Source organism: Acanthochromis polyacanthus, chromosome 13, assembly GCF_021347895.1.
Source record: "Acanthochromis polyacanthus isolate Apoly-LR-REF ecotype Palm Island chromosome 13, KAUST_Apoly_ChrSc, whole genome shotgun sequence".
Lineage (NCBI taxonomy): Eukaryota > Metazoa > Chordata > Actinopteri > Pomacentridae > Acanthochromis > Acanthochromis polyacanthus.
In genome coordinates this window covers 33,899,790-33,921,190 of record NC_067125.1, presented here as the reverse complement: position 1 = coordinate 33,921,190, position 21,401 = coordinate 33,899,790, and the positions used below count along the sequence as shown (strand labels likewise).

General features: G+C 40.3%; 4 protein-coding genes and 1 pseudogene across 4 annotated transcripts; 3 read left to right on the top strand and 2 right to left on the bottom strand.

Annotated features, from left to right (window-relative positions):
- Window positions 1-1,677: 1,677 nt before the first annotated feature.
- Window positions 1,678-3,622, bottom strand: LOC110971145 (extracellular calcium-sensing receptor-like). The gene is made up of 4 exons (XM_022221471.2): window positions 3,380-3,622; window positions 3,051-3,272; window positions 2,837-2,960; window positions 1,678-2,752 (listed from the first exon to the last, which is right to left on the bottom strand). The coding sequence occupies exons 1-4, from the start codon at window positions 3,488-3,490 to the stop codon at window positions 1,848-1,850; spliced, it is 1,362 nt and encodes a 453-aa protein (XP_022077163.2). The 5' UTR covers window positions 3,491-3,622; the 3' UTR covers window positions 1,678-1,847.
- A 1,049-nt stretch (window positions 3,623-4,671) lies between these two features.
- LOC127536772 (vomeronasal type-2 receptor 1-like) lies at window positions 4,672-5,393 on the bottom strand. Its single transcript, XM_051958001.1, has 2 exons — window positions 5,133-5,393; window positions 4,672-5,041 (listed from the first exon to the last, which is right to left on the bottom strand). The coding sequence occupies exons 1-2, from the start codon at window positions 5,391-5,393 to the stop codon at window positions 4,715-4,717; spliced, it is 588 nt and encodes a 195-aa protein (XP_051813961.1). The 3' UTR covers window positions 4,672-4,714.
- A 3,382-nt stretch (window positions 5,394-8,775) lies between these two features.
- LOC127536889 (vomeronasal type-2 receptor 26-like) lies at window positions 8,776-9,476 on the top strand (annotated as a pseudogene).
- A 2,305-nt stretch (window positions 9,477-11,781) lies between these two features.
- On the top strand, window positions 11,782-15,651 carry LOC127536888 (extracellular calcium-sensing receptor-like). Its single transcript, XM_051958289.1, has 3 exons — window positions 11,782-11,874; window positions 13,945-14,145; window positions 14,740-15,651. The coding sequence occupies exons 1-3, from the start codon at window positions 11,782-11,784 to the stop codon at window positions 15,649-15,651; spliced, it is 1,206 nt and encodes a 401-aa protein (XP_051814249.1).
- A 3,614-nt stretch (window positions 15,652-19,265) lies between these two features.
- LOC127536887 (extracellular calcium-sensing receptor-like) lies at window positions 19,266-20,688 on the top strand. The gene is made up of 3 exons (XM_051958288.1): window positions 19,266-19,469; window positions 19,542-19,677; window positions 19,775-20,688. Exons 1-3 carry the CDS (start codon window positions 19,266-19,268, stop codon window positions 20,686-20,688), a joined length of 1,254 nt encoding a protein of 417 aa, XP_051814248.1.
- The last annotated feature ends 713 nt before the right edge of the window (window positions 20,689-21,401 follow it).

The window sequence follows — 21,401 nt, the reverse complement described above, 5'->3', positions numbered from 1 at the left end:
CAAAAGTCAGACTGCATGACACCCCTTTTCCCCCTAATCACACATTTCAGTGTTTCTTCCTCATTGTGGTCCCCAAGTAGAACGACAGAATTCAAAAGAGGCTTGTTCTCCACGACCCTACTGAGAAAGTCTAAAAAGGCCGGCAAAACCAGAGGCAACACTCAGACTGCCCTCTCAAACATCCTCCTCTTATTTTCAATAAAAAATTCAGTGCAATTGCACTCTGCTGGGAACTTGTGAACTTTAAAGATGCCCGGCATTTTTCACCCTGTCCAGAGGAGAAGAAAGTTAAGTCCTTATTCGGGAGTTCGGTTTCAGAGCCAGAGCTATGCATAATGTGCATATACGAACATAACAATATTTGGAAGTGATCTGGCTCCACTATGGAGCCAATTATTGTGACCTGGGTTCGGCATAAAAGGCACCATTCTTTGACTGTCAGCTGTCAACACACTCCCTTACACCCATCCATGGAGGTAGTAGGCTGACAGTGTAAAAGGCCCATGTCATCTTTTGGGGAGCCAGTCTGTCCATCAAGCACTCATTAGCAAGTTCCCAGTTCTTCGGTTTCCAGAAGAGTAACTAAACTGAAAGGATCTCCACAGCTAGACAGAAACACTGACCAAAGAGCTGTTTAGAAGAAACATCTTTTTTTCTTATGTGACTGCAAATAGATTCTCAAGCTGATTTCAAAATGCCTTTTGTTTCCTGAATATTCATGACTCGTGCATTTAATCTACAGTCTATGTGCTGTTAAATTCTGTTGTCCTCCATAGATTTTTGTCTGTGGGTAATCACTGCTTAAAATTATATTTCAGAACAATTTCAAGAAGCATCTTTTGATTGATTGATTGATTGATTGATTGATTGATTGATTGATTGATTGATTGATTGTAAATCAGTGCAATAAAAACAGTACTGGTTGTCCGATTCAACTAAATGTCAGAGCTAAATTCCACACAGGGTTTGTGAGATGTAATAATATTTAAAGGTGCTATGCCAAAGGATCTCTGAAAGTATCTTAAATGTGAAATACACTTGTGATACACTCTTGTCTTTGCACATTGTTGTGGGACACTAGGATCACATTTTGTTGGCCGCTGAGCTGTCACCGTACAAATCGGGTTAGATCTCTTGCCAGTTATTTGTGCATCTATGTCATTTAATTTCTATTAACAAGTGTATTATTGCATACTGTTGGACAGACCGTACTTGTGTCAGTATCTCAGTCTACAGACCATCACTCTTCATCCAGCCGTGATAAGCATTGTTTTATACACATTGAAGTTGTTAATGAGAATAATTAGCGCAGTGAGGAAAAAAAAAAAAAAAACGAACATGTTTTATGTTTCCAAGTGACAATGGAACCTCACATCCTCATATTTTACATTTGCTGCAGTTCATCTCTTATGAAGGTATATTTTGGTGACTGGAATTTGCAAACATGGCAATACAGTTGATGGCATTGTTTTTCTTTGTATTGTACTGTTTGTATATGATTTGATTGTGCTACGTCATTCCATATCAGCTTTGTATCTAAATTTTATTTATTTCTTGATTTGAATCAAAATTTTATTCAGGTAGTAATATCAAATCTTGACAAAAAACTAAGAACCATGCACACTTTTTTATTGTGAAATTAGACTTTATTTCATATGCTCAGCACATTAGAAATTACTTGTGTGACATTAGGTCAAAATAGCATTCCAAGTAGACATATAAGTAGCCCAATATTTAGCGTAAAAGACTAAACATTTAATTCAACAAACAATTGAGAATATAGAATTTCATTGTTTGCATGATATTAACTTAGTGTAAGCTGTTGATATTTGCAAACCTCTGATTTACTAGGATTCATTTTTGTTCATTAAATTTTTCTTGGTGTTCTTCTCCGGCTGAAACAAGATGATAAAACACTTTGGAGCAAATATACACAATATTAACCCAAAACTGGAGGCCAGCATGGCAAATATCTCCACAGCCACAGTTAATTTCCCAGGAGAGCTGACATACGCTGGGATGAATGTGATCCAGACTGCACAGAATATCAGCATGCTGAAGGTGATGAGCTTGGCTTCGTTAAAATTATCCGGTAATTTCCGGGCCAGGACGGCTAAAATGAAGCAAAAGGCAGCCAGCAGGCCGATGTACCCAAGTACAGCCCAGAACCCAATAGCTGAACCTAATGCACATTCCAGGATGATTTTCTCCTTGTATGTGTTTAGATTTTTCATTGGGAATGGAGGACTAAGAACCAACCAAATGGTACATATTAAGACTTGGATAAACGTGAAAGACACTACGGTCATTCTTTGCTGTGGAGGACCAAACCATTTCATCACATTACTGCCTGGAAGTGTAGCTTTAAAGGCCATTAAAACCACTATAGTTTTCCCCAGGACACAGGAGATGCAGAGAACAAATGTGATGCCAAACGCTGTGTGTCGCAGCATGCAGGACCAGTCAGAGGGGGCTCCGATAAAAGTTAATGAACATAAGAAACAGAGGGTCAGGGAGAAGAGCAGCAGGAAGCTGAGCTCAGAGTTGTTAGCCCTGACAATAGGAGATGCCCTGTGACTAAAGAATACAGCCGCTGTTATAATGGCCAGACAGGCGCCACCAACTGAGAACGCAGCCAGGATGATTCCTAAGATGTCATTGTAAGAAAGAAACTCCACAGGCTTCAGTAAACAAGTGTTTCTCTCTGAATTAGGCCAGAATTCACTGGGGCAAGGGAAGCAGTCATTGGAATCTGAGGGAGGGAAAAAAAAAGACAAACATTTTAGCAGTGATATATTCAGTGTTGCAGATATACACAGAAAAACATTTTTGTTACCTGTCTGATTACTGATCTCTCCTTCAGGACATGGTAGACAATCATAGCAACAGCTGGGTTTTCCTTTCTGCAGCACTTTACGAGTTCCTGGAAGACAACTGTCGCTGCACACCGACACAGGCACCTGTCACACAGATACAAGCAAAAGAATGAATGCCACACTCCACAGCTTGCTAAGTTTAATTTGATAAATCACTGTCATTTGGCTCATTACTCGAGTGCGACCCTCCATCCAGGTTATGTTGCTGCTTAAATGAAACTCCTGACCCACCGGCAGCGATGCGTCATAGTGCCCCACTGTTACCATCTCAAGCTTTCCAGTCTCACTTTTCTGCCAGTTAACCAGTTCATAAGTAGCCACAGGATCCCCATTAGCATCAAATGACACATCATAACCATTCTGGGAAAAATTTACTTTCTTCAGATGGGTTAAAATCTATGAGGATGTAATAAAATTAGACAGAAACAAAATAATTAAATTCCTTTAAAAGTACATTACAGCTGGAGAAGGACACTGGGATTTACACATTTGTTTCAACTGACCTGTTTGGACTCTAGTTTTGTCAGTTTTTCACATTGAGTTGTGAAATTTGTTTCCTGACACACTGCACTGTGAATGGCATGAGCTAATGCATAAACAGCCTTGTACACCATGTTAGTAACTCTAAGCTGAGATGTGTCTGTGTACGGACTCTGGAGCTTCTGCAGGTCTTCACTTCCATCGCACACACTTTTGTCTGAAGCAGCACCTAAAACACACAAAGACAGATGCAGACATTTTTATCCTGCAGGCTTTAATTACATAAATATCCTTCTGTTTTTGCACCTGTATGTATATGAAGTCTCGTTAACATACATCAAACAGACACATTTCTAAAAGCTTCAATCACCAACTGACTTGGCCTGTTGCAGTGGGAAATCACTGTCCAAATAGTACAAACAAATCTACATTTACTGTCACTGACACATATAAGTGAATACAGTTCTTATATTGTGTTCCACTGCTGTCAGGTTCATAGAAAATCTTCTCCAAGATGGTTAAGAGTGAAATTTAACCTGATCACATCAAGAGTATCTGCAGAAATGTGGCCTGCATCCACTTCCACTGTGTTCATCAGCAAGTTTCTAAACTGAAACTTGTTGTGGACTGTCTGACTAAAAAGGCCCCGGTATGCATCAACAAACAATGTAACACAGAAGATCAAAAGAGACCATTCAGGTGGAAATCACATATGTTAATGTAAAAAATCAAGACCATTTTCTCACTTTCTGCCAGTCTGCAGTTGAATGAGTCCTCCCAAAACTCAGTGAGCAATGTGGAGGCAGCTACTTTAGAGGGAGGGAGATCCAACAAAAACTCTCTCAGACCTGGAATGACAGACTGTTGGATGCCAAACCCGATGGCCCCGGCACAGAAGCTGAACCTCAGCATTTGTGGGTCGGTCACCCAGGTCTCACTGCCTATCCACTGGCGAGGTGGTGAAGGCTCCTTCTCCAGCTCCTCCAACAACAGCTTCATTTCTCCAGTGGCTAAAAACGCCACAATAACCACAGCTGTGGACCTGGGAAGACATTAGCGTATTCTATAATATCAGTATATACAAAAGACTTTTTTTTTCAATTGAAGAGTTTATTTGCAAAAACAGATAACTCCATTTTAGAAACTTTCACAAAACTTTTTTTTTTTATTGTTTGCTTGAGATAATAGTACTAATAACAATAATAATTTATTTTTTTCTCTATTTTGTCATGTATTTTTCTACTGAGTCAAATCCACTCAACTTCAGTTTGATTGATATTATCTGAAGTAAACAATACAAGAATAAGTTTTCTGAAAATTTATCAAAACGGAGTTATCTGTTTTTGCAAATAACCTCTTCAATTCGTATCAAGTTTGTTGATGTAATGTAGAAACCTGCGGATCACATCAGCTACTCTCCGGACCCTGCTCCGTGGGTGGGCCCGGTAGAAAGATTCAGAGTATTCCACACAGATGCCCTCTTTGCGCGCTGCATCCAGAAAAGATGCCATTCCATTGTTTCCATAGTCCGAATCGGACCGAACAGCACCGATCCAAGTCCAGCCGAAGTGCTTCACAAGCTTGGCGAGCGCGTCAGCTTGGAACCGGTCACTGGGGATGGTTCTGAAGAAACTCGGGTACTGCTGCTTATCGGACAGACATTCACAAGTGGAATAGTAGCTCACCTAAATCAAAGCAAGAGAGAGTAACCCCTCAGTTTAAAACAGCACATGTGTAATTTAAATCCCCAATTTGCCAGAAATTCCAGATATTTACCTGAGGAATGTTAAAGGGCCCAACGAGGCGCGATATGCTGATGGACAGAGTGGATCCAGAATCGCCAATGATGGCCAAAACCATGCCAGACTGGGAGCAGTTATCAGAGGGGTGAAACACGACATCCAGGCCGTTTGTGAGCTGAAATGCCACCTTAATCGTCCCGGGCACTGAAGCGCACGAGTCGTAGATCTGATAACCGAGCGTGATTCCCGGCAGCAGCTCCGGGCTGTTGTTAATCTCCTCGATGGCAAAGATCATTGCACGTGAAAAGCGCAGCTCTCGGGAGTCAACGCTGCACACAGACACTCCTGTCACTGTTGAAATTTACATTCAGTAAAAACAATCTGCACTTTAAAGTTATGCGCAACAGACATCTGGCTGCAACTCATCTGTGAACCAAATGTGTTAAAGGTTAAAGCGAAAGCACAGAGTTAAACATCAGTACAACAGCGAGCCAGTTAAATATGAAATCTGGATTATTTTTCTTCATATTTTCGGTTTGATGCATGTAAATCACTTACTGAACACCAGACAGAAAAATTCACATTTTTCATACAGTTGCACATAATCACTTTCTTTTTCTAGAAGTCAACATTGCAATACAGAATCAAACCATTTCCACTGTTTCCACGCATTTTAACATTTTTACTCTCCCACAGCACCCTCTTACTAACCTCCCTGCACATTTTAGAGGCTCAGGCAAGGCAGTGTAGTTGTGCTTCACTGTGTGCATGTATAAATGCATGGAGAAAACACCCCCAATGATGTAGTCACCATCCGCTGAGAATGCAGGTGGACGAAGCGTGCCCTGCAGCTTACATTGCACAGATGAAGCCTCAGCGCTGACCCCATTATTAGTCTCATTCAGAGACCCACCTAAGACAAGAGCTGAGCTCAGCTCAAACAAACCCATAACCAATCTCAGGCCAACACAGAGAGCTGAGACTTCCATCTCTAGAGTGTATGTATGTGGACCTGAGTGTGTCTTTACTGGTTTATATAGGGCCTCAGACGTCAGCTTACTAGACGTCAGAAAGGAGATGCTCTTACCCAGAGATCTTTAAGTCTTTTAGATCTGTGTTGTGTATAATTTCCATTATCTGTCTCCTTTCTCTGAAGTTACCACTGAAAATACTGCACTTCTTCTTTAGCATTCCAAATGTAGCTATAATTAGGTGTTTGTAAGATAAATAAATCACATGATTTATTGTTTCAATACACCATATTTAAAGGTCATATTGTGTGAAATCTAATGTTATAATAAATCTTGCCCTGGAGTTCCCTTTTAGCTCAGCTGCTCAATAATCTGGTTTAACTGCAAATAATTACTTTTGCTGAGATATATTTGCATTTTTCAACAACCCCTCATTTGCTAGATTACATTTATCTAAGACCAAGCAACAGAGGATTGGATATTTTGCCTCTCAGGTGAATTTGATTAGATTAAAAAAATAATAAAACATAATCTAAAGCCCTGTCCATGATGAGCCGATGCAAAGTTGTGCTAAAGTTGACAATACAGCCTTCCTTTATTTCCTGGTTGTTTAGAAAGTTTGCTTACTTTTAGTACACTTTGGTTTGATACTTATCGAATGTCTCTTTAACAGTTTGTTGTAAGATATTTTTGTATTAAACCACCATTCTGATGCAATTCCCTGGTGGGAGGCCACTGCTGTCTGGGATGTGTGTGCTTGTTCTGCAGCACCATTCAGGTCCGTGATGCATCTCAAACTGACATCCACATGAATGTCAGAAGTCTAGGTTTCCAACAGGTTATTGCATTGTAGCAAGATGGTCAGTGTTTTTCACTTCATCTGTCGTGGCCGATCATTCTGGCTACCTTTATCCAAACACAAAGTTCCAATACAGGAATACTGACAATCTACAAAGAACCGAATGCAAAGACTTACTCTGCTACCACCACCTAGTGGACATCAGTCAAACTCAGAAAATGTGTGGCAGTTGAGAGCTGGGCTTTATTTTATGTGTGGTGTGTTTTAAAATGATGTAACTAATAAGGTATGAAAAATTAGCATATCGTCTTCATAACAGTAGCAGTATCATACCATAGAGAAACATGACAGTCTCACATACTTCGTAAACATAACAAAACACAGTCATTAGTATATGTAATGAAAAGAAAAAAATGAGTCTATGAGTCCCACTAAGTTTGTACTCTCCATCTCTGTTGTAGAGATAGGAGAGGAAGGCTCATGTTAAAGGTGTGAGCTTCCTGCAGCTTCACCAAGAAACCTCATTTTTACGTGAACCATTTTCATTTCTGATTGAAATTAAACAGAAAATTATCGTGCTGCACATTCATCCACAGATGCTGCTTTGTTTACATGTCTGAGGCTATTGATAGCGTTCTACATGTGTGCGTTCATGCTGGAGAGGTTGCAACAAACAAGATAATCAGGAAATGGATTTAATTGGACTTTTCTCCCACCTGATATTTGGAGAGATCAAACACAATCTCTAGGACAGTGTCGTTACACACTTTAGACTATTCTGATCAAACTGACACAACATATTCAAAGTCTATGTTTACATCTTTTCAGCAAAAGTTGTCCTCCACAGTCAGTATAGCAGAGCAGTGTCCACAGAAACACCATTAGTTTCCCATCGTGTGATGTTTTTCTGCCTCTGCCTTTATCCTCTGTGTCTCTTCCATTGGATTTCACTCCTCTCCTTTCTACTCAAGTTCAACGAATATGCCCAACCACCAAATTGAAGTATTTGCAGGATGATTTAGTCAGAATATTCCCAAATGGAGATCCCTAATAGCCTGCAGTTACCATCTAGGTAATTGCATGTGGCTGAGTTCTATACTTTTGATCAGATATTTAAAATGAATCATGTTTTAAAAAATTGCTTTGTTGTTCAGAATGACTTCTCCTGCTCACAAATCCATTCATTGGAAATGAATAGTTAAAGTTTGCATGACCCACATACTGGCAAACCAATCCACTAAACAGGAATCATCCTTGACACAAAGGAGAGGAGCTGCTCTCAGAATTTGCACCTGACCTCAAGAAATAGCGCCACATGGAGTTGCAGGAGCTGTTTTTAGTGATTATTTTATTAAAATGCTGCCGTCACAACTTGTACACGTTCAGACGCTTTTATTTTTTAGCATTTTTACATTTATTTTACATCTCTGCACTGATCCATAGAACACACTTTGGTCTCCTTTAGAAAATATTTGACAGAAATCGATGTACTGGTTTAAATTTGAACAAAATTGGATTATAATTTTCTCTAATTCCTTTTGTTGTAACTACTTGGGCTTTATTTCCCCTCAGCGTATTTCAGAAGTACATAAAAATGAACTTTAAGGTTGCTTTACCTGATTCACTTGGAGGCAGTCACGAGACCCACCCTGGCAGAGAATTAAATTCATTGCCGTGGGTTGTCTAGCATGGTCGTTATGTTTGCACATAAAATCCACATTTAACAACTAATGCAGGAGCTTGTATTTAACCCACAATTTTGTCCATGAATTTCTGTTAAAAAAAAGTTTACTGATTTTCTTCATTTTTTTCATACTCCATGGAATGCATCAGTTGTCCAGAGGGCTTCTGCTCCAGCCCCCAGCATGACCACTGCGTTCCTAACAAAACAGAGTTCCTCTCCTACCATGAGCCTCTGGGTATCTGTTGCCTCAACTGCCTCACTGCTGGACACATTTATCTGTACTGCTGTCCTGGGGGCCTTTGCCTACCATCACAGCACATACGTGATATGCCCAATAAATTCAGAACTGAGTTTCCTTCTTCCTGCTTATTGGTTGACCCAAGCTGTGGACATACCAATTGAGGCATGCAGCATTTGAGATCAGCTTTGAACTTTGTGAAAACCCCAGTGATTCTGATAATTTCCGAAGCTTCTAGGAGGTAATACCAATGTAGTAATTTGTTGCTGCACTGCAGATAGGATTAGTTATGATTGTCACTACCTTTCGGGTAGCCATCTGAAGTGCCAGGCTTCATTCCTCCTCAGCAGTTCCTCATAAAATACTTCCACAGTGACAAGCTAGTTCATGAGTGTGTTGCTGATTCTGCAATTGTTTTTTTTTGTTTTTTTCCTGTGTTACTGGGTTATATTGGATTACTGGCCATCCTTGGCTTCCTTTTAGCATTTCTGGTGAGGAACATTTGCGACAAGCTCACCGCTTTCTACATGCTGATCTTCTGTGCTGTGTGAATGGCCTTTGTTCATGCTTATGCAGATGCTGTGGAGGTATTCGCCATTCTGGCCTCCAGTTTTGGCCTGTTGGTGGCCCTGTTCAGACCCAAATGTTACGTCATTCTGCTAAGGCCAGTGAGTAAGACAAAATAGAAAAGAAAACAGAAAGTAATCGTTGCTGAGGCACCTCTAAGTCATTAAGCATCACATACTGTCCTACTTTACGTTCATTCAAGATTGATCAGCTCCCAATTGATCCACTAAAGTTCAATTCTTTTAGCATTAAATGTATGACACAAGCGTAACAAAATGAGAGGAAACAAAATTTTTCCACAAGAGTCTTTCGTCATTTTTCTACTTTTTTTTTTGACATACCCTAATCTATTAAACCAGCTCTTGTATTTTTTTTGTACCATAATCCTGGAAATTTTCAGTTTCAGTGGCAGTATATCACATTTAGGCACTGTACACCACTCATTCTGTTAAAGATGAGAGCTAAAAATATGTAAATGCATTCCAAAGCAGGTAACTTTACTCACATCAAATCACAGGCATTGATATTCAAAGTGCAGCGTTTTCTACAGCCTGAATAAATCCGTTAAGCAAATTTAACACTGAATGTAAATTAACAATTCATTTAATTTTACAAAAGGTGTGCACAGTGTAAAGATAATTGCTATCTCTGCTGTATTGCTTGGTTTACATGGGTTTCTCTCATCAGAAGTTTTTTTTGTTTGTTTTTCTACACAGTGTTATGTTGTTGTTGTTTTCAGTCGCTTTGGGGCATTCCTTGAATCATCTTCGACATTTGCAAAACAGTAAGTGCAAAACACCATGGATTACCTGCAAAAGCCAGTCTCTTGTTCAAAATCCTGAGTTTATCTCTCAAAAGTAAATTATCTGCTTCACAGAACATGTCAGTGCCATCAGAATGACAAGTCTTTGTGTCATTGTGTATGGATAAGACAGTCAAATAGCTTAGTCATGTTGTCATTATAACGGTGTACTCTGGAGGGATGTTCTGATGGAAACTATGGCTAAAATTTTGATGACAACTATTATAAATTGTAAGTTACACCTTAGTGTATGTGGGAGATTGATTGCAAGACACTGGCCAAGATTCAAATTGACATTTTTACTGTTTGTACTGTAACTTGTTGATAGACCACATCATTGTGATACAGAAAGGAAAACGGTGGTGCAAAGCAAAAAGCAAAAGTAGAAATGTGAACATAGGACAATCTCCTTAGGGAAAACTGTACATGCAGTGCTGTAGTATTTACAGTGCAGTCTTCTTACGCCTCCTGGCGTTCCTGTCTGTTGGGTCACAAATTCTCATCCACATCATGAATATCTTCTCTTGTGTCTTTGAGTGAGTTCAGAAAACCCTAACCCTTCACACATTTCCCTCCATAGAGAAAGTCGCGATTCACCTGGAAGCAATTTACCAATTCAAGACAGATTTAGAAAAAAGAGTCTAATGGAAATGTGTAGAAATATCCTTGACATATTATGACAAGTTGTTCAACTATTTTGCATGTAAAAACTTATGTGATGAACTAATGCCTAAATGCTGTTGGGGTGAGACTATTCCACAGAGATCCATTATAACACATTTTAATCAACATGACATAAGCAGTTGATAATGTAGGAAAGAGCAGAGAATTGTACATCATCATTTGCATGGATGTACCAAAGCATTTGCAACTTGTTCAAAGAAATGAGAAACTGCTTTTTTGATGTGCACAAGTGACACAGTGATGTGAAGATTGAACAAGTAGCTTTGAGAATTTCAATTCTGATCTGAGAAATGTACCAAAGCGACTGAGAAAAACTGAAAGAGACAATCAAGATGAGCTTTAGCTTTACAAAAGCAAAAGACTTAAGATCTTAATGTGCGGAGTAAGTTGAACAGGAAATACATGGGTGATGTAATTATATTATTGTGTTTCTACAGAGCTAATTTGGCATGTTTGTGCCCTGCCCCTTAATGTGTCAGTGGGTGGTGTGAAACTCTGAAAAACATCAAAGGACATCACCCTGCTTATAAAATGAATTGGCCATTCATCAAGTCAGTAAATCAGGAGGAGGTTCAGTTATGGGGACATTTCTTGACACTTTCATGCTTTTGTATGTTGACTTGATCCTAGTTTTATTCTTTTCCGCATGTTTCTTGTCAGAGCCTTCTTCTGTTCTCTCGTCATGCAGGTTAAGAAGACAGTTTTATCTCAATGGGATGCACAAGCCTGGTGATGTGATTTTAGGTGGGCTGTTTGAAGTCCATTACACCTCCATCTTCCCTGAGCTAACGTTCACCTCAGAACCAAATAAGCTCAGCTGCCAGGGGTAAGTGTGGCATTCATGCAGCAGATTGCTCACACAGTTTGTTGCATTTAGTGTTTAATTGTGGCATGTATGTGTTAGCTTTGACCCTCCAGGGTTCAGGCATGCATTGACCATGGCCTTTGCCATTGATAAGATCAACAGAAACTCCAACCTGCTGCCTAATGTGACTCTGGGATACAGTCTGTATGACAACTGTGCTACACTTGTAATTGGGTTCAGTGCTGCGTTGTCTTTGGTCAGCGGTCGAGAGGAGCAGTTTCTACGTCAAGAGAACTGTTCGGGGACCCCTCCAGTGCTGGGGATTGTTGGTGATTCCTTCTCCACATTTTCTATTGCCACCTCTGATGTAATAGGTTTATTCAACCTGCCCATTGTAAGTTTCATTTCCTCAATCTTCATTGTGCTTTTGATGTGACATATTTTTAGATGACAGGATTGAAAATATGCATTTCATGTTAGGTTCATCTTCTTGAAAACCCTTTGTTTTAGATTTTAACTGTGTGTTTCTTGGTAGGTGAGTTATTATGCCACATGTTCTTGCCTGAGTGACCGTCACAGGTTTCCATCCTTCTTTAGAACCATCCCGAGTGATGCTTTCCAGGTGAAATTCTGTTCTGAAGACAACAAATGCAATGTCTAAAGGTGTACAGTCCTCCAGTCAAACGAAGTGCTGCATTGGCTTTGTGGCTCACGTAGTACTTTATATAGACTTTGAAGAAAGATAATGACTGGCTCAAATAACCGTGACTTTATTGTGAGACATGAAAAGGTGTACATGCTGCTGAAATGTAATTCTAGCCTGTGCACTAATCCCTCTAATCTGTATTAGGTGCATGCAATGATTCAGATTCTAAAGCACTTCAGTTGGACATGGGCAGGTCTGTTGATCAGTGATGATGATTATGGACACCACGCTGCCCAGTCCTTTCAAACTGAGCTGGTTCAGTCTGGTGGAGGTTGTCTGGCGTACACAGAGATTTTGTCCTGGGGCAAAAACACAGCTGAACTACGGAGGATTGTGGAAGTGATGAAGAAATCCACAGCTCGTGTGGTTATCGTGTTTGCACATCGGATTACCATGATTCAGCTAATGAAGGAGGTATCTATCTGTCACTACAACTCAGATGATTAGAACAAAAACTTGAATGGTAACACATATTTTCTGAATTATTGTTTTTTTGATACCTGAATTGCGTGGGCTGGAGGATTATTATTTTAGTTTTACATTATATATTGGGTCAGTTATACACCGGTGACTATAATTGTTACAACATGTCACAAAATAAGAAATACTGTATAATAAATTTTAATAAAATGCAATCAACAGGTGGTGAGGCAGAATGTGACGGGCCTGCAGTGGATGGCCAGTGAAGCCTGGACAACAGCAGCGGTGCTCCAAACTCCCCACCTCATGCCATATCTGGGTGGCACACTGGGCATTGCCATCCGTCGAGGAGAAATCCCAGGACTCAGGGATTTTCTGCTAAGAACACATCCTGACCTATATGACAACAATAACCATGGAAATAGCATGGTAAGCTATAATGTAACCTAAGTCAGATCTGTGATTGCAACATGAAATCTTGTCATCTTTGTGAAGATTTTGTTTGATATACATTTCAGGTAAGGATGTTTTGGGAACACACATTTCAGTGTAGATTTGCTCCACCTCCGGCAGGCTGGGTGGATGATGGAGGAGCAATATGCACTGGAGAAGAAGATCTGGAGACTGTGGAGACAGAGTTTTTGGATGTTTCCAATCTCAGGCCTGAGTACAATATCTACAAGGCTGTGTATGCTCTGGCATATGCCCTTGATGACATGCTGCAGTGTGTTCCAGGCAGAGGGCCTTTCAGTGAGCACAGCTGTGCCACTTTGCCAACAATGGAGCCCTGGCAGGTGTGATATCAGTTTTCACATGACCGCTGTTTGCACTGTTGATGAAATCAGCCATAATGTCTTGAGGTGATGTTAAAATAGGTTTTGGAAAATGAGACATCATTAGGTATAACATGCACCAGATTCTCCTGAATGAATATGAGCAGAATATGAAACTTTTAATCCAAGACAAAACCCCTGCTGTGACAATGAATTAAGAGCAACAGGGATTGATCACATTTAGAGAGACTTGATTTAAATGTCAGTGAACAGAATTTGAGCATTAGCTTGACCAAATACAGAAGCATCTGAAAGCATATATCTAATCAAGAAAAGTTCATCTTCGGATTTTCCCTGTCCCAATATTTACCTGTTAATTCATCTCGTCCCTTTGTAGTTTTTGTATTACTTGGAAAAGGTCAACTTCACCACACCCTTTGGTGATCAGGTGTCATTTGATGAGAATGGTGATGCCTTACCAATCTACGATGTCATGAACTGGCAGTGGCTCCCTGATGGACGAACAAAAGTTCAGAATGTGGGAGTTGTTAAAAAGACCACTTTCGCAGGTGAAGAACTCACACTTGATGAAGGAAAAATCTTCTGGAACTTTGACTCCAAACAGGTTGCTTATATTTGTCGTTTGGTGTTGGTTGTCTATGACAAACATGAATAGCACGAAGTGTTGTTGAATAATTTGCATCCCTGCAGGCACCACGGTCTGTGTGCAGTGAGAGCTGCCCTCCAGGTACCCGCCTGGCCAGAAAAAATGGAGAACCTGTGTGCTGTTTTGACTGTGTCCCCTGTTCTGAAGGAAAGTTCAGCAACAAGCCAGGTTGGTAAAATAGCATATTTTTCATCATCACATTTGTATACAGGCGTTGGTGGCCACCACTGCAGAATCATGAGTGATATCAGGAATCAGTGGCCTCTAAGACATGAATATATTCAGACTTAAAAGACAAGTTCCTTGGAACTGCACAAACAATCAATATGGCTGGCTGGGTGGCTGTGTGAAAATGATGTTCAGTAACAGTATGAATCTCTGTGCTGCTTGTGTACATTTTCTCCAGTCCAAGATTACATTTTAGTAGCAAAAAGAGGAACATGTGCCATGCAAAACTGTCATTACAGATTTAAAAAATGGTTAATGATTGCAAAAACAAACAGTATTTTCCTATATATCTTAGACTCCATGGAGTGCATCAGTTGTCCAGAGGACTTCTGGTCCAGTCCTCAGCGTGACCACTGTGTTCCGAAGAAGACAGAGTTCCTCTCCTACCATGATCCTCTGGGTATCTGTTTGACAAGTGCTTCATTATTGGGCACATTTATCTGTGCTGTTGTCCTGGGGGTCTTCAGTTATTATCGCAGCACACCTGTGGTACGCGCCAACAACTCAGAACTGAGCTTTCTGATTTTGGTGTCGCTGAAACTATGCTTCCTGTGTTCGCTGCTGTTCATTGGACGACCCAGAGTGTGGACATGCCAACTGAGACATGCAGCGTTTGGGATCAGCTTTGTGCTTTGTGTCTCATGCATCCTGGTCAAGACCATGGTGGTTCTGGCTGTTTTCAAGGCCTCCAAACCAGGAGGTGAAGCCAGTCTCAAGTGGTTTGGTGCTGTGCAGCAGAGAGGAACAGTTTTAGTTCTTACTTGCATTCAGGCAGCCATCTGTGTTGTGTGGATTGTCTCGGCATCTCCACTGCCTCACAAAAACACTCAGTACCACAATGACAAGATAGTTTATGAGTGTGTGGTTGGTTCCACTGTTGGTTTTGCTGTGCTATTGGGTTATATTGGATTCCTGGCCATCCTCAGCTTCCTGTTAGCATTTCTGGCCAGGAATCTTCCCGACAACTTCAATGAGGCCAAGCTCATCACTTTCAGCATGCTGATCTTCTGTGCTGTGTGGGTGGCCTTTGTTCCTGCTTATGTCAACTCCCCAGGAAAATATGCAGATGCAGTGGAAGTATTTGCCATCCTGGCCTCCAGTTTTGGCCTCCTGGTGGCCCTGTTTGGACCCAAATGTTACATAATTCTGCTGAGGCCAGAGAGGAACACAAAGAAAGCAATCATGGGTCGAGTCACCTCTCAGTCATGAAGTAGCAGTAGCAGTTAAATGGTAGATGTAGTTATTATTTCAGTTGAGTCCTGTCCATTCATCAATGTACAACAATTAGTAATCTTTTTTATCAAGTTTCAAAATGTCTGTCTACAAAGAATACATCTGGGAGTAAGTAATAGCAATAAATAAATGTTTGTGTCAAAGGCTTTCTTGTTTTATTATCAGCAATTGTGACTGATGATAATTTTTGAAAAGTTTTTTCTCAGTTTCTACCAGTCTGTGACACTGAAAAAGCAGCTTGAACCTCAAACATTTATTGAAAAATATTGTGCAAAGCTTTTGATTTGAAACAAACAGTACAATGTTATATCGTGAAATTGCTGCTGGATTGATACAGGGAGCTTTGATTTGCTGTTGAGGGTTCAAGCTGTTGTAAATGGCTAATTTTCATGAACAAACAGGATAGATGTTCCAACCTCATCAAGATCATCTCTCCAGCTTCTGAAAATATACTATTTACAACCACCTGAAGGTAAATATAAATGTCTGAAAGGCCCATTAAATCTCATACTTGATAGGCAGGTGGTTCAGTCAAATGCTTGATTTCTGAAAAAAAAAAATGGACCAGGTAATGCTTAGTGCATTTAATGATAAGATAAACATTTATTAATCCCAAAAAAGGGAATATACATTATGATAGCAGTGAAGGGGAGAGTGCAAACATTTTGGTATGTGAGTAAAAATAAAATTAAGAACATAATGTCCTTCCCTCCCAGCTCTTGCCCTGATTGGCTGCGTGAAAGAATAAGCACTGATGGAAAACGTGCATGAATGTGATGACGTAGTCGTGCATATAAAATTAAGTAACCTCAAGAGAAGGATATAAACATGTACAAAGGGAGGAGAACAGTTATGGGTTCTTTACTTCATACATATTTGCTGTTGAGTGTCTCTCTTGTCTGTTCTGTGCCTTGTTCTCTTGCCTCATTTTGTAAATTACGGAGAAAGTTTTATCTTAATGAAGTGCACAAGGCCGGTGATGTGGTTCTGGGTGGGCTGTTTGAAGTCCACTTCACCTCTGTTTTTCCTGAGCTGACATTTTCCTCAGAGGCAGAAGATCCCCGCTGCAAAGGGTGAGTATCTGACACAAGCAGCACACAGCATGGATGTGTGCAGACTAGGGTTAATGCTCAGAGCATTCAGAGTGCAGCACACTGTGCAGATGAAGAAGTGAAGCTGAAATATGAATATTATCTGGAAATTGTGAATGTTTTAGCAATTCTCTTAATATTAAATATTATAATACAGCTGCATATGTATATTGTGTGATGTATTATTATTGTCTTTTTTTCTAATTGATTGATATGTTACTTTTCAATAGTTGATAGTGGCATTTTGTGTGTTAGCTTTGATATTTTAGGGTTCAGGCAAGCAATGACCATGGCCTTTGCTGTTGATGAGATCAACAAGAACTCCAACCTGCTGCCTAATGTGACTCTGGGATACAGTATGTACGATAACTGTGGTGCACTTGTCATCGGGTTCAGCGGTGCTTTGTCACTGGCAAGCGGTCAAGAGGAGCAGTTTCCACTCCAGGACAAGTGTTTAGGGACACTTCCAGTCCTGGGGATAGTGGGTGACTCCTTCTCCACATTTTCGATTGCCACCTCTGATGTGCTGGGTTTATTCAAAATGCCTATTGTGAGTTTCATCAATCTTGTGCTTTGTTGTATTTTGTTTGATATATCCTTAAATGTGATATGTAAACCATTCTGAATGACTCTAAGTTTGTTTACAGGTGAGTTATTTTGCCACTTGTTCCTGTCTAAGTGATCGACAGCGGTTTCCGTCTTTCTTTAGAACCATCCCGAGTGATGCTTTCCAGGTGAAACACTTGTTGAGATTTGATAAATACATCTGTTTTACTTAAGTTTTCTTTGCTTTTTCTGATCAGTAAGCTTAATTGAGACTGATTTACTGAGAGCATCTACAGAATGAATGTGTATTTTACCATCATTGAACCCAGTTGTATATTTAAAGACTATTCTAACCTACACACTAATTCTTACATGTCAATTTGTCTCCTCAGGTCCGTGCTATGATTCAGATTCTGAAACACTTTCACTGGACGTGGGTAGGACTGCTAGTATCGGATGATGATTATGGATTCCATGCTGCCCAGTCCTTCCAGTCTGACCTGGCTCAGTCTGGTGGAGGTTGTCTGGCCTACCTGCAGGTTTTGCCCTGGGACGGTGACCCAAATGAACTCAGGAAGATTGTGCATTTGATAAAGACATCAACAGCTCGTGTGGTCATAGCATTTGTACATGAGAGCCAAATGATACCACTAATGGAAGAGGTTAGAGTTGAAATATAATATCATACACAAATCAAGGTTGATAAGATGCGAAGCTGCCTGCCTGGCTAAATACTGGAGCTATGTCAAAAATTCATTTGTCCATCACTCACATGTATGAAATGACATATGAAAACAGACCCCAGGTTGAAAAAAAATGAAGTTCCCCTTTAATCTTGTTTTCACGTTGAGTTTTGCATTTCTACCACTGATAAATCATTCACACAAAAACAGTGTCTCTTATTTAATTCATTTTACAGTGATCACTTTTTTGAAATATAGATTCAGATGTACTTTTGTAAAATGATGTGTCTTGGAAAGATACTCTCGTCAAAAAAATGGGTATGCATATGAAAAGAACACATTAAAGAGAGTAGAAATGTTGCAGATAAATCAATTTTTGCAGCAAATTGAACTATAGCTCTGTCAACAAATATGTAATAGATATATGTAATATGTAATGCAATACACAGGTGGTGAAACAGAATGTAACAGGCCTGCAGTGGATTGCTAGTGAAGCCTGGACTGCAGCTGCTGTGCTCCAAACTCCTCGTCTGATGCCGTACCTCAGCGGCACACTGGGAATCGCCATTCGTCGAGGAGAAATGCCAGGACTCAGGGAGTTCCTCTTACAAATACGTCCCGACCAAAGTAACAACTATGAAAATAACATGGTAGGACTTCAACCTGACAGTCATTTGCATGAGTGATACATAAAAATGCATTGTAATTACTGGATGCTTTTTGCTTTTTAATGTTTCAGGTGAGACAGTATTGGGAGTTCATATTTCAGTGTAGATTTGCTCCACCTCCAGCAGGTTGGATGGAAGCTGGAGGATCACTTTGCACTGGAGAAGAAAATATTGAAAATGTGGAGACGGAGTTCTTGGATCTTTCCAACCTCAGGCCTGAGTACAATATCTACAAGGCTGTGTATGCTCTGGCATATGCCCTTGATGACATGCTGCAGTGCACACCAGGGAGAGGGCCTTTCAGTGAGCACAGCTGTGCCACTTTACAAACAATGGAGCCCTGGCAGGTGTGATATCAGTTTATACTCCATCTGTTCATGTTACGTCAGGTGTGATATCAACTTGGATAAAGACAAGTTAGAGTTCGGGGCATTTTATCGCCACTGACACATCATTTGAAGCTGTTCACACACTTGTTTTTAATGTATTCAGAGTTACACACAGTGCAAAAAGAAAAATGATTTCATTCACGACATAAACTTCTAGTCTGTCACATTCTTTTTTTTTCAATCACCTATCTGTAGCTCGTACATTATTTGCAAATGGTCAATTTCACCACATCATTTGGTGATCAAGTGATATTTGATGAGAATGGTGATGCCCTGCCAATATATGACATCATGAACTGGTTGTGGCTCCCTGATGGACGAGCTAAAGTTCAGAATGTGGGTGAGGTCAAGAGGTCAGCCTCCAAAGGGGAAGAACTCACACTTTTTGAGGACAAAATCTTCTGGAGCTTTGGAGAGGTTGTTTATACTTTTTCGACATCTCTTTCTTGGTTGGATATAAGCATCTTGACAGTGTATAACAATATGCAGTTTTTCCTACAGCCACCTCGATCAGTGTGCAGTGAGAGCTGTCCTCCAGGTACCCGTACGGTCAGAAAGAAGGGGAAACCTGAATGCTGTTTTGACTGCATCCCTTGTTCTGACGGAGAGATCAGCAATAAGACCAGTAAGTGGTCATGATTCACTGTTTTACATTTTCTTTAAGATAGAGTGAATTCTGAATAACAAGAATGGATCTCATTGTCTTCAACTCTTTGCCTTAGACTCCATGAAGTGCACCAGTTGTCCAGAGGATTTTGCATCCAGTCCTCAGCGTGACCACTGTGTTCCGAAGAAAATCGAGTTCCTCTCCTACCATGAGCCTCTGGGTATCTGCCTGACAAGTACCTCATTATTGGGCACATTTATCTGTGCTGCTGTCCTGGGTATTTTCATCCATCATCGCAGCACACCTGTGGTACGTGCCAACAACTCAGAACTGAGCTTTCTGATTTTGGTGTCACTGAAACTATGCTTCCTGTGTTCGCTGCTGTTCATTGGACGACCCAGACTGTGGACATGCCAACTGAGACATGCAGCGTTTGGGATCAGCTTTGTGCTTTGTGTCTCATGCATCCTGGTCAAGACCATGGTGGTTCTGGCTGTTTTCAAGGCCTCCAAGCCAGGAGGTGGAGCCAGTCTCAAGTGGTTTGGTGCTGTGCAGCAGAGAGGAACAGTTTTAGTTCTTACTTGCATTCAGGCAGCCATCTGTGTTGTGTGGATTGTCTCGGCATCTCCACTGCCTCACAAAAACACTCAGTATCACAGTGACAAGATAGTTTATGAGTGTGTGGTTGGTTCCACTGTTGGTTTTGCTGTGCTATTGGGTTATATTGGATTTCTGGCCATCCTCAGCTTCCTGTTAGCATTTCTGGCCAGGAATCTTCCCGACAACTTCAATGAGGCCAAGCTCATCACTTTCAGCATGCTGATCTTCTGTGCTGTGTGGGTGGCCTTTGTTCCTGCTTATGTCAACTCCCCAGGAAAATATGCAGATGCAGTGGAAGTATTTGCCATCCTGGCCTCCAGTTTTGGCCTCCTGGTGGCCCTGTTTGGACCCAAATGTTACATAATTCTGCTGAGACCAGAGAGGAACACAAAGAAAGCAATCATGGGTCGAGCCACCTCTCAGTCATGAAGTAGCAGTAGCAGTTAAATGGTAGATGTAGTTTGAATTATTTCAGTTGAGTCCTGTCCATTCATCAATGTACAACAATTAGTAATATTTTTACCAAGTTTCAAAATGTCTGTCTACAAAGAATACATCTGGGAGTGAGTGAAAGAAATGGAGAAATGTTTGTAATAAAGGGTTTCTTGCTTTATCTCTACCTTTTGTGCCTCGTGATAAAATTTGAAAAGCTTTTTCTCAGTTTCCATCAGTCTGTGACATCAGAAAAGCAGCTTGAATCCCATGCATTCATTGTAACAATTGTGCAAAGCTTTTCTAGCTGTGTTTTCTACTGGAAGCACTGCACCATAACAAGACAACTTTTGTTGCTTAAAGCTAAAAATATTTGGGAGCTCGTATTGTCTGTGTACTAACTCAGTCAAAAATGACTCATAATTTTAAAAGCCTGCAGGAAAACTTAAAAACACATTCCCTTCACTCATATTTTAAAATCGACAGAGAGGATTATTTTTAAATTGAATCAGCTCAAAATCAGCTTCAGTATTATCAAGGTTATATTGTTTTCAATCTTTTGGCCATTTCTAAAATATATCCAAATACGCCTAATAAGGGCTTTAATTTTACAAGATGCAAACAAGGGATAATTACAATTACAAGTAATTACACAACATAGTAATATTTAGAATCTTTATATTTGATTATGTTGAATATTAAGATAATAA

Bases quoted from the DNA above. Each gene is read 5' to 3' on its own strand.
- LOC110971145 (XM_022221471.2), bottom strand. From the start codon at position 3,490: ATGGTGTACAAGGCTGTTTATGCATTAGCTCATGCCATTCACAGTGCA. The intron at 3,273-3,379 runs GTCAGTTGAAAC...ACATCCTCATAG, and splicing joins CAAAACTAGAGTCCAAACAG to ATTTTAACCCATCTGAAGAA. The intron at 2,961-3,050 runs GTAATGAGCCAA...TCTGTGTGACAG, and splicing joins GGATGGAGGGTCGCACTCGA to GTGCCTGTGTCGGTGTGCAG.
- LOC127536772 (XM_051958001.1), bottom strand. From the start codon at position 5,393: ATGATCTTTGCCATCGAGGAGATTAACAACAGCCCGGAGCTGCTGCCG. The intron at 5,042-5,132 runs GTAAATATCTGG...GCTTTGATTTAG, and splicing joins GGCCCTTTAACATTCCTCAG to GTGAGCTACTATTCCACTTG.
- LOC127536888 (XM_051958289.1), top strand. From the start codon at position 11,782: ATGGCCTTTGCCATTGATAAGATCAACAGAAACTCCAACCTGCTGCCT. The intron at 11,875-13,944 runs GTAATTGGGTTC...GTCCCTTTGTAG, and splicing joins ATGACAACTGTGCTACACTT to TTTTTGTATTACTTGGAAAA. The intron at 14,146-14,739 runs ATCTTCTGGAAC...TATATCTTAGAC, and splicing joins TCACACTTGATGAAGGAAAA to TCCATGGAGTGCATCAGTTG.
- LOC127536887 (XM_051958288.1), top strand. From the start codon at position 19,266: ATGGTCAATTTCACCACATCATTTGGTGATCAAGTGATATTTGATGAG. The intron at 19,470-19,541 runs GTTGTTTATACT...AACAATATGCAG, and splicing joins TCTTCTGGAGCTTTGGAGAG to TTTTTCCTACAGCCACCTCG. The intron at 19,678-19,774 runs GTAAGTGGTCAT...TCTTTGCCTTAG, and splicing joins AGAGATCAGCAATAAGACCA to ACTCCATGAAGTGCACCAGT.